General features: G+C 39.9%; 1 protein-coding gene across 1 annotated transcript in view; it reads right to left on the bottom strand.

The window, feature by feature from the left end:
• Positions 1-476: 476 nt before the first annotated feature.
• Positions 477-12,515, bottom strand: part of LOC308082566 (guanine nucleotide-binding protein G(i) subunit alpha-2) — a 106,385-nt gene continuing 94,346 nt past the window's right edge. Inside the window, exons 5-9 of the mRNA XM_080424387.1 lie at positions 9,567-9,695; positions 5,383-5,512; positions 3,912-4,065; positions 2,585-2,799; positions 477-1,460 (exon numbers count right to left, since the gene is read on the bottom strand). Coding sequence (XP_080280513.1) covers positions 2,609-2,799; positions 3,912-4,065; positions 5,383-5,512; positions 9,567-9,695 — 604 coding nt within the window. The 3' untranslated portion in view covers positions 477-1,460; positions 2,585-2,608. The remainder of the gene's footprint in view (positions 1,461-2,584; positions 2,800-3,911; positions 4,066-5,382; positions 5,513-9,566; positions 9,696-12,515) is intronic.

The raw sequence follows: 12,515 nt of genomic DNA, 5'->3' as shown, positions 1-12,515 counted from the left end.
TCCATCCCAGATGAATTTAAAAGGATGAGGATGCATGCAGTAATGCCTGTATATCAGAACATTTCTTTACACTTGATGAATGGTGTCACATTTAAATAATAAATACAATGTTTCGTATCGTTTCATATAAAAAATTATAAAACAACAAAACAAGAAAGTCATTAAATTATTGAATTGAATGTTGAAATGATTCATTGATTGTAAATGGGTGCCTTAGAGACGCTGTGGCTCCAATGTGGATCTTGGACGTCATATGACCAGCCTGTGACATCTGGCAGTGTGCAGGAAATCTGGCAATGAGTGGTCTAGCATTTTGCGAGATTTAGCTCCGCACAGACAAGACATACACACAGACCCTGCCATAGACGGCTAGTAGATATACACATATACATACATACTATATACATAATATTGTATGCACACATCTATTTATCTACAGTATATATAAACTGGAGAAGAAAATGAATATTCAGGAGTCAGGTGATCTCTACTTTTATTTAAATTAAATCATATAGGACTTTAAAGCATTTTAATATTTACCAAAAACACTAATCTTTTTCTCAATTAGATTTTTGTCTCATTAATAATCACTATGTAACCTTAGGTGGTATGAAGAAAACGGAAGAGAAAAGTAGGCGCACAGTAGGTCAAACAGTACTGATAAAAGCATATCTAGGAATTGTTTGTAAACTGAAGTGAAGGCACAAACATACTGCGACAGACATATAAATTGACACTATAAAATGCTATAGAATGTTAGGTACATACATACTTTAAATATCAGTTAGAATTTTCATACTTTCCCCCTGGTTGTGAAGCAACTTTTTTTTCTTTTCAACTTTTTAGATTTTTTTTGTTTGTTTTTTTTATATTAAATTTTGTTGGAATGTTAAGATAATTTTGTGCAGATTACACAGCTAAATATTTGCCATCTTGAGTCATGCAGGACAATATGCGGTTTGGCTATGAATGAGGAACTTATGTAAACATTATAAAAAAGCACTTTCCTTTTTTCAATCATATTCTATATCCATGCCTGTGCTTCTTTTCTTAAAAAATAAGCTTTTACTGGATGCGATTAAAAGGTTAAATAATTTGCACAGCAGAATCTCTAAATTAAAACGAATGCATTTATATAAAAAAGTTTTCCTTTACCTCCTCTAGTAATTGAAAATAAACAAAGAAAACAGAACGAAAAGACAGACATACAAACAAACAAAACAAAAATACAATAATAAATGTTGATTTGTGGTCATGGCCCCAAAGTTAAACAAGTTAACAATACGAGCAAACAGGATCAGCGATCATTGAAATTCTGCAAGGCTCGTGGGAGTTCTCTCAGTCTCTTGGGTGTCTTTATAAAAAGCCGATCAAAGCAGAAATGGTGGTTGGCCAGTGCAGTCGTTCATGATGTGTGTGTGTTCCCCCTTCTGTCTGGTCACCAGAACTGTTCAAGTAATCTGGAAACAATAAAAAACACAAACACATCAGTTCATACATCGGTTCCTCAGGGCTCTATACTAGGTCCGCCTCCTTTTTTTCCATCGACACCAAATCTCTCAACCCATTAAGACCGGGACAGCATCTGTGTCATTTTAGATTTGAACCACTTTAACCATTATTTTATACTTTCGCTATACAAAAATAGCAGATATACAAGCTCATAGCGCGGCACCGAGTGCCGCGCTATGAGCTCGTAGATCTGCTATTGTTGAAAAATCATGAAAATCTTGGCAAATCTTTGAATGTGTATTTTTTCAAGCAAACATTTGTAACTCAAATCTTTGCTTCTGGGGGGTCCCTGGAATTAAATATTTTGAGATGGGGGTCCGCGGCCAAATGCATATAATTTTGGGGGTCCTTGACATGACAAAGTTTGAGAACCACTGATATTATAGCAACATAAGTGTTACAGAAAACAGTTTTTTCTAGAATCGGCCTCAGGTCTTAATGGGTGAAGAAAATGTTGTGGCCTTGTAGTTACAGTATGCCAGTGGTTCTCAAAGTGGGGTCCTGGGGGGGGGGGGGGGGGGGGGGGTTCCAGCCAGGGGGTCCCCAGCAAAATGTGTTAATACAGCATCACAATCATTTCAACCACTTTATCCGTATCAACAAAATATTTTGAGATGGGGGTCCGTGGCCAAATCCATATCATTTTGGGGGTCCTTGGCATGAAAAAGTTTGAGAACCACTGATTATAGCAACTCAAACTAAAAACTGTTATGATATAGAAGACATTTGTAGAATTGGCCTCAGGCCTTAATGGGATAAAGAACATCTACTCTTTATGGTGAGGGCTGAGAGGCAGATTGAGGGTTTCCTTGATTTATACGTTGGTTATTCAAAAAATTGCAGATGCTTGTACTGCTATTTTAGAAAAATCTTGAAAATGTTTGGAAGATTTTGAACACATCTCTTCTGGGGATCTCCCTGGCACAAGATATTTTCAGATGGGGGGGGGGTCCATGGCCAAATACATATCAATTTGGGGGTCCTTGACATCAAACCGTTTGAGAACCACTGCAGTATGCCATTTTGGCCCCCAGAATAGGGACGCTGCTAGGCCTGGTGCGGTAGAGCTCACCTTGACTCTTCCTCACGCTCCGGTCTAGAAGAGTCCACAGTCCTTCAGGTTGTTCTTGATGATGACGTCGGTGACGGCGTCGAAGACGAACTGCACGTTCTTGGTGTCGGTGGCGCAGGTGAAGTGGGTGTAGATCTCCTTGGTGTCCTTCTTCTTGTTCAGGTCCTCGAACTTGGTCTGGATGTAGGCCTGGGCCTCCTCGTACTTATTAGGGCCTGCCGGGGGCAGAGAGACGAGAGAGAGAGATTAGTCTTATTTCAGGGGTCTTCCAACGTCTTTCAGGCCAAAGACCCCTCAGCTGAGTGAGAGAGATGAAGCAGGAACCCCCCCCCCCCCCTCCCTCCCCCACTACATATTGTATGAAATTGTGTTGCAGGTTAAACTTTCTCATAGATTTCATAGGTAGCTTCGTAGACTTGTTCGACAGCACTGAGATTGTGCATACCGTTGTGTTGGATTCATGTTAACCCTTTAAGACCGGGAAAGCATCATTCGTGTCATTAAGATTTCTTTGGCTATTAAAAAAAAATAGCAGATCTACAAGCTCATGAGCTTGTAGATCTGCTATTTTTTGAAAAATTGTGAACATTTGTGCAAATCTTGGAATATATATATTTTTAAGCGAACATTTGTAAAATATTTAGTTCCAGGGACCCCCAGAAGCAAAACAATATCATACTTAAAAAGCTTAAAAAATATTTACAAGCTCATATATATGTGAGCTTGTATATCTACTATTTTTGACAGAGATGCGTTCCTGGATTGAATGGGTTAAACCCTCAATACTTAGAAAACGTGTACTTGATCCGCTCCTTTTTCCCTCTACACACCAAAACTCCTTGGCGAAAATAGCCGATCTCACAACGCCTCGCGTGGTTACATTTGTACACTTATGCAGTTACAAATGCTTATGGTAAAATATCACTGAGGACTTCACTGCGTACTGTTAATAATAGAACACACAACAGATGGTATAATAAAAAATGACTTTGTACAAAATGTGTTGGTGGTCCGTGACGGTAGTAAGGCTGTTAACTATCAATTATATCAATGGTATAATTGAGTATTCTACCAATTACCTTTTGCATTCATTGAATAATTGAGAAGCATATTCTTTAAATGTTTATATATCAACTACCCGATCAGCCACTTCTCTGCGCGTGTCGTGCAAAGATAGTGAAAATAGCAGACCTACAAGCTCACCACGTGTCGCGATGGCCGCATTGTGAGCTTGAAGATTGGCTATTTTCACTTTTTCAGATTTAAAGAAATATATATTTTTGCCAATGACATGCCCAAAATAGGGATAGGTTATTAATTGATTCACCAGTGTACTCGGGGAAGCAGATGGTCAGGGGGCTGCTGGCGATCTTAATCTCAAACAGGTCCTTCTTGTTGAGGAAGAGGATGATGGAGGTCTCTGTGAACCACTTGTTGTTACAGATGGAGTCAAACAGCTTCATGCTCTCGTGCATCCGGTTCTGCGGAGGGACGGGCACAAGACACAGAAAGATGAAAACATTATAGAAAAGGAATACTTTTTAAACAAGGCAAGGTTATTGTAGTAGCAGTTTATTTTGTTTTGCATTTGCGTTTTCAATTTCAGTTAATTTAAGATTTAATTTAAGATATTTTGGGGGCTTTTCTGCCTTTATTTCGATAGTATAGTGGAGAGTGACAGGAAACAAGGAGAGAGAAACAGTAACACACAGCAAAGGCCGCCGGGCTCGGGAATCGAACCTGCGACTCGCTGTCAGGCTACATTAGAGTCTATACTGTATGTGGTATGCGCCTAACTATTAGGCCATTGTTTCCTGTCTGACTTCACTTCACCATCATTAAAGGCATAAAAAGCCCAAAAATAGATCTTAGAAAACAGGCCCAGCTAAAATATTGGAAGATAGATTTGATATCCGAACCAAGATATTAGGCATATGACATATTGACAAAGACAAAAACCTTTTCTCTATGATTTTAGTTACGTTTAGTTAATTTCGTAAATACACAATACAGTTTCAGTTATTGTTTTTTGTAAAGCCTCATATTTATTTTTATTTCAGTTAACTAAAATGCTTTTTTTTCCTTTCAATTCTAGTTCTTTCATTTTAACCCATTAAAACCGGGAAAGCATCTGTGTCACTTTAGATTTTTGCGTTATTAAAAAATAGCAGTTCAGACAGATAACTCACGAATAGATTGAACCAATATAATAGAATGAGAATACAAGTGTGGATATAATATTTTATCTTGGCGTTCAGGCTCTGATAAATATTTCTCCCTGCTCAGCACAATTAGACAACCATCATTAAACATTAAGAGCAGGGAGACAGATATACAATAACAACCCCCCATGGGGAACAGAACTAATAGCAGAGCCCACTGGTGGCGGTGGTGGGAGCAAACAGCCGCATGACAACAACCAGAACACACAAAGTGGAAGGAACGCAGATTTAGGTGAGCTTAAATAACCCGCCCAATTGGTCATCTGATTGCCACGTCAGCGTATGACGTAATGGGTCTAACATGACACTGTATAGTAATATAGTAACATAGTAATGAGCATGCGTGTGACCTCTCGAGTGTATACTGCCTGAACTAACCTCGCAGGCTACGTATCATATATACAAGCTCACTGCGAGCTTGTACATCTGCTATTTTTGAACATTTTCAAAACATCTTGAAAGTGTGAGAACTACTGATATAGAAGGCATTTTGTTGAATCGGCCTCAGTTCTTAACCCTGATTTCTTTGCCTCTGAGTTATGCAGTTGAATAAATGCAGTGTAGTGGTGGACTCACCATCTCCTCATCCTCTGCCAGGGCCAGGTCATAAGCACTCATAGCCACACAGAAGATGATGGCCGTCACTCCCTCGAAGCAGTGGATCCACTTCTTCCTCTCTGAGCGCTGGCCTCCCACATCAAACATCCTGCACACACACAGACATGCTGTTATCACAAAGAAGAACTCGCCATCTATACTCTATTAAAGTGGCTCTCAAAGTGGGGTCCTTCAGGGACCTTCAGGGTTCTTTGAGGGTGTCCAAATGGACCCTTACAGGTCTGTAACTTAAGAGATTGCAAATGGACCCTTACAGGTCTGTAACTTAAATAAGTAGTTCAGCCAAAAGAATACTTATTTTCTATCAATTACACACCCCATGAAGCCTTGAATTTATGGGGATAATTTATTTATATTATTCATAGTTTTTGTCGCATTCCTAAGTCAATAATTTGATGCCCGATGGACACTCCGGTAGGAGACTCAATTGACCTGCATTTGGGTAGACTCAGCTAAGGATAAGGATAAGGATAATTCCTTTTAACAGGTCGTTCATGAAAGTCCTTGCGGTCTTGTTTCCAATGAGAACCTGTGAGCAATTGGGGTTAAGAGTCTTGCTCAGGGACAAATTTCATATCATCGGCACATATGCTGGGATAGCCTGGAATCGAACCTGGGGCAACCAGGACCAGCTGGTTCCCTAGGCGGGCTCACTAACCACTCAGCTATGGCCGCCCCTATGGGTCAGCTGGTCATCAAATTATTGGCTTAGGAATGCGACAAAACAAAAAAAATCAACTTGAATTCAAACTTCATGGGGTGTAATTGACATAAAAATTATTTTGGGTGAACTACTGCTTTAAGAGTATACAAATGGACCCTTACAGGTCTGTAACTTAAGAGTCCCTTACAAGTCCACCAGCCAAACACAGAATAGATTTCAAAATACTGCTCACCACCTAACAAGACCCTCAACAACCAGGCTCCCCGCTACCTCTCTGACCACCTTCACCGCCACGCCCCCTCCCACTCCCTCGGGTCTGGTGAGGCCAACCTGCCGGTGGTCCCCAAAACAAAGCGACGAACCTGGGGTGACAGCAGGGCCTTCTCAGTCGTAGCCCCCTCCCTATGGAACTCACTCCCAGCTCACATCAAAGCTGACCCCACCCTCGCCACGTTTAAAACAACTCTCAAAACCCATCTCTTCAGACTCGCATTCCCTTCCTAATTCCCCTTTTTACCTTTTAATTTTAGAAAAGTGCTATATAAATGGCATGTATTACTGTACACTCTTACGGGTCGACTGTACACTCTCAGAGTTATGGGGGTCCTTGAAATTAAAAAGTTTGAGAACCACTGCTCCATATTAACCCATTAAGACCGGGAACGCATCCGTGTCATTTTAGATTTCTTTGGCTACTAAAAAATAGCAGATCTACAAGCTCGTAGCGCGGCACTTGTAGATCTGCTATTTTTGAAAAATCGTAAAAATGTGTGCAAATCTTTGAATATATATATATTTTTAAACCTAACATTTGTAACTAAAATCTTTGATTCTGGGGGTCCCTGGAACAAAATATTTTGAGATGGGGGTCCGCGGCCAAATCCATATCATTTTGGGGGTCCTTGGCATGAAAAAGTTTGAGAACCACTGATTATAGCAACTCAAACTAAAAACTGTTATGATATAGAAGACATTTGTAGAATTGGCCTCAGGCCTTAATGGGATAGAGAACATCTACTCTTTATGGTGAGGGCTGAGAGGCAGATTGAGAGTCTCCTTGACAACCATCTCTCGCTCCTTCCATCCTACTGTACTGTACTGTACTGCTACATCTCTGTCACTCCAGGGCACGGTCCTCTATGCACAGACTTAGTCATTTTCCTTGCATTTGTTGGCATTTAGGTACAGTGCAGTTGCCGTGGTAACGGGCCGCCTGTAGCCAGACTGCGGCGTGGAGCGGAGACTCATTGTTGACTGGGATGGTGTCTGACTTATTCATGTGGCCCTCTGACAGCATGGAGCACACACTATGTGCTACCAACTAGGAGTGGAACAGTTAAGAACCCATTAAGACTGGGGACGCATCTGTGTCATTTTATAGATTTCTTTGGCTATTCAAAAACAGCAGATCTACAAGCTCATAGTGCACTCTGTGCCGTTTTGGGGAAAATCGTGGAAAATGTGTGCAAATCTTTGAATATATATATATTTTTTAAGCGAACATTTTAAACTCAAATCTTTGCTTCTGGGGGATTCTACAAATGTCTTCTAAATCCTAACAGTTTCTTTGAAAAAACGTGTGTAGCTATAATATCAGTGGTTCTCAAACTTTTTTCATGTCAAGGACCCCACAAAATGATATGTCTTTGTCCACAGAGCCCATCTCAAAAGGTTTAGTTCCAGGGACCCCCCAGAAGCAAAGATTTGAGTACCAAAAATTTCGCTTTCAAAAATAATATATATTCAAAGATTCACACACATTTTCACGATTTAAAAACAATAGCAGATCTACAAGCTCATAGCCCGGCACTCAGTGCCGCGCTATGAGCTTGTAGAGCTTGTAAATCTTAAAATGACACAGATGCGTTCCCGGTCTTAATGGGTTAATCTAACCAATCGATTACATTTTTTGTATTTTGTACGATGGAAGTATACAATACAGAGAATAAGTGGTTAATTATTAGACTAATCGGAAATCATTGACAGTTGCAGTCCTATTACGAACAAAATACAGCTTTTTCTAGGACTCTAAAATCACAGAGTCTTTGTGCATTTTCAACTATACGCAGGACTGGGTTCATTTGGGCTTACAGGTCTTGCATTTAATCGACTGCCAACCGTTGCCAGTTCATTACTGCAGTGACATGCAAGACACACCAGTAGACAGTGGCTATGTTTACCTCCACAGCAGTCAACTCCAATGCTTAAATTTAACTTAACCACTTAAACCCGGCATCCGTATTCTGCTGAAAACGTGCAGAAAATAGCAGATCTACAAGCTCACAATGTGTCGATTTCTTTAACCTTTTAATTTTAAGGCCCCTCTTTTTGATTAAGCCACGGTCCCCCATAACTCTGAGTGACCTCACGCACTAAGATACACACAAACAGATATTGTGCATGTATTATCTTCAGATGACATAAACTTGGTGCACAAAATACCATTATTAGTACTCAAAGAGATAAGACACACCGACAAAACATGGGTATTTACAATATCTCGAGGAAGACAAGCTGAATCCTCTGAAATTCAGCTAGAAATTGGTGCCACGAAACATCATACACATGATCATGAAGGAACGCACCATGCTTTGGTACGATTCTAATATGCTGATCACGTCAATGACATATCGTCACAACATATCGTCACTGTTGGGCAGAAACCTTTTATCTCCATATTTCAATTTCACTTTTTAGATTAAAAAAAAATAGCAGATCTACAAGCTCATAGCGAGAGTGCCGCGCTACGACCTTGTAGATCTGCTATTTTTGAAAAATCTTGAAAATCTTTTAATATATATATATATATATTTTAAGCGAACATTTTTAACTCAAATCTTTGCTTCTGGGTGATTTTACAAATGTCTTCTAAATCCTAACAGTTTTTAAATAAAACGTATGTTTCTATATCAGTGGTCCCCCAAAATGATATGTATTTGGCCGTGGACCCCGGTCTCAAAATGCTTTGTTCCAGGGACCCCCCCAGAAGCAAAGATTTGAGTTAAAAATGTTTGCTTGGAAAAATATATATTCAAAGATTTGACACATTTTCACTATTTCCCCCCCCCCAAAATAGCAGATCTACAAGCTCATAGCACGGCACTTGGTGCCGCGCTCTTAGCTTGTATATCTGCTATTTTTGAATAGCCAAAGAAATCTAAAAATGACACAGATTCTTCCCCGGTCTGAATGGGCTAAGCACAAGCACAAGTAGTGAAAATACAGTAGCTAATAGCGGTTTTATAAATATTGAGCCAATGAAAAGTACAAAAGTACAAGAGCTTGTGTCTAAATAATGGCTGCATTGGATCCATTGGAACATAAGTTATCTTTTTTCCATTTCCTGAAAAGCAACTGTTTCGGTCAAGGTTTCTGCCAGACATGGCCGATATCCTTGTTTGCATGTGAGGTAACACAAGCTGACACTGGGTTGTTGTGATCACACAGTAGACACGAGTGGAAGGCAGCGTAAGCTCACTTGAAGTGTAGGTCCTTGAAGGTGAAATGTGTTTCCACAATGCCGGTGGTTTTGACTCGGGTCCGCAGCACATCCTGCTGTGTGGGGATGTAGTCTGCCTTGGCTATCCTCTTCAGGTCGTCCAGGTAACTGATGGGGCAAACACACACAGACACACTTGATTAATATCATTATACAGTGGTGGAAGAAGTATTCACTTTATTTTTTAGCTTTCCTGCCTTTATTGATTTTCTTTTTTTAAGTGGAGATAAACAGGAAACGGGGAGAGAGAGATGGGGAGAGACATGCAGTAAAGATCGTCGGGAACGGGACTCGAACCCGCGATGTACTGTCAGGCAACTTTAGGTGCCAGCGGTCCGGGCACTTAAAGTTTTAAACGTTGTACTTAAGTAAAAGTACCAATACCACAATGTAGAAATACTCTGATACAAATATAAGTTTGGTATCCAAAATTTACTTGAGTAAAAGTACAAAAGTATTCGCATTGTAAACACTCCAAAGTGCACTGAAGTACAGTACTTGAGTAAATGTCCTTATGTTACTTTACACCACTGATAATGATACAGGCATTCTACAGATCGGCCTTTATTTTACTTTTTTGATTACATCGGTATTGGCACAGCAGTTATGCAGCCGATGTGTTCCAGTCATTACAGCAATAGAATAAAGAAATGGATCTACGAGCTTGCAATGCAAGGTGTTCTGAGCTTGCAGATCAGTTATGTTTTGTTTACATAGCACAAGTGGTTAAATAACAAAGTTCAGTTTATGTATTATTTGTGTTTATTTGTATTTATCTTTTGCTTATCAGATTATGTTCTCAAATACAAACTTCAAATCCAAGTTTGTCAAATTGATTCAAACATTTTGACAAAATATCAGTCAAAACATCAGTAATCGGTGGTCTAGGACTCTCCAAAAGTGGAATTGACATCCGAGCCGAAACTCTGTCATGGGTCGTGCTCTACTCCCACATAGATTTCACAGTTTACAGTATCTGTGCAAAGTTTACACCCTGGTACTTCATGTCATGTGGAGGAAAGTCATAAGGGTGCTGAAACCACCAGTGTCATGTTGTCCACCTGCCAAGATGTCCTTGGCTGGCAGAGGGAAGGTTTGGTCATTAGCAAGTCATTTCTGTCGGGCAGAAACCTTGTATCTCCATATTTCAACTTTTTATGTTTTTTTTTCATAATTAATAAAGTGTCACACAAAAGTAGCACAAATAGCCGATCTACAAGCTCACAAGTCACAACGTGTTGCATCGTGAGCTTGTAGATCGGCAATTCTATGCCATTTGTGAAGAAGAAAAAAAACATAATAATAATAAGGAAAAGTTAAGTGCGTTTGTGGGAGTTAAAATATTGAACCAATTAAAAATATTAATCAGAACTTATGACTAAATAATATCTACATTGTATCCATTGGAACACAGGTTCTTTTTTTCCATGTCCTGAAAAGTTACATTCTTGGAGATATGAGGTTTGCAGTTTCCACCCTAGAAGTTTACAGTGACAAAGTTCGACTGTACTGTACTGACCGCTTGCCTGCAGTGACAACAGACAGATCTGTGGCTACCGTCTCATCTGAAGGATGGCAGCTCTGAAAATAAATACCCCACACGTCGTCCTTACACAGGCAAGAGAGAATAAATGCCTCCTGTTGGCTCTCTGACACTGTAATCAATCTGTTGTCTCACGTTATGGTGCTGGTATACAAGTAATACAAGACTGCTTATCCGCATGGTTCTGCCTCTACTTGACTGTCTGACAAATGGCTATTAAGCACTAAACCATTACTCATTAATCTTGCACACTAAAGTGTATAAAATCGTAACAACAGGCAATATAAAGATCTGTTTCTCCCTTAAGGAGGACAAATTGATTGATTAAATGTCCTTCTTGTTTATTACACCCACAATAAACAAACCAGTAACTGATTAGTGATTATTCAAGGTATTCTTTGCTAGAAGCCACATAATGAACTTCTGAACAACATGAACCTGTGTGTACGAATGACATCATTGAAGGGGATTTCAAGCTAATAGAAACTACAGCCTTTCTCTTCCCGGAAAGTTGGCATAGTGAAATAGAAGCCATTGTTCTTGCATTAATCTAGTTTGAAATGACCAAACATGCCTACCGATGACATCACAGGTGGGCATTATTCTGAATTGCCCACCTCTGAGACACGGACCGAGTAGTCGGAAATGGTGTCATCTCTTAACCCTTTAAGACCCGGAACTTTTTTATTTGAGCTAAAAAGCATTATTTTACACTTTGGCCATTCAAAAAAAAGCAGATATACAAGCCCATAGCGCGGCACCGAGTGCCGCACTACGAGCTTGTAGATCTGCTATTTTTGAAAAATCGTGAAAATGCGTGCAAATCTTTGAATATATATATTTTTTAAACCAATTTTTTTTTAACTCAAATCTTTGCTTCTGGGGGTCCTTGAGATGAAAAAGTTGGAGCACCACTGATATAGAAACATACGTTTTTTTCCAGAATACTGAATCGGCTTCAGGTCTTAATGGGTTAAAGAGCTTTAGTGAGGACCAATTATATGAAGATAGGCTGAAAATGGGTGAAGTGGTCATTAAAGTGATTAAAGACGGGACAAGTGAACAACTCGGCTGTATCTGCATTTAAGCTGACCATTTCCTTTGTCACCGAGACCGACTTCTTCTTTTCAGTCATTTCTTTGGCTTTATTTAGACAGGACCGTATAGAGAGACAGGAAACTGCGGGCAGAGACAGGGAAGGACATGCAACACAGGCCTCCAGACGGAATGGAACCGGGGATGATGACATCGTGACTATGTGGTCAACAGTTGACTCATGTTGGGTAAGGCAGTGGTTCTCAACCTTTTCAGGCCGTGAGCCCCCAAAATAATCATATTAGAACTGGGGGACCCCCCACCCTGACAAGCACATGGAATGTAGGAGT

Source organism: Gymnoscopelus braueri (assembly GCF_963280865.1).
Source record: "Gymnoscopelus braueri genome assembly, chromosome: 3".
NCBI lineage: Eukaryota > Metazoa > Chordata > Actinopteri > Myctophiformes > Myctophidae > Gymnoscopelus > Gymnoscopelus braueri.
Note: the sequence above shows the minus strand (reverse complement) of the source record. Positions and strands in the feature narration are given on the sequence as shown.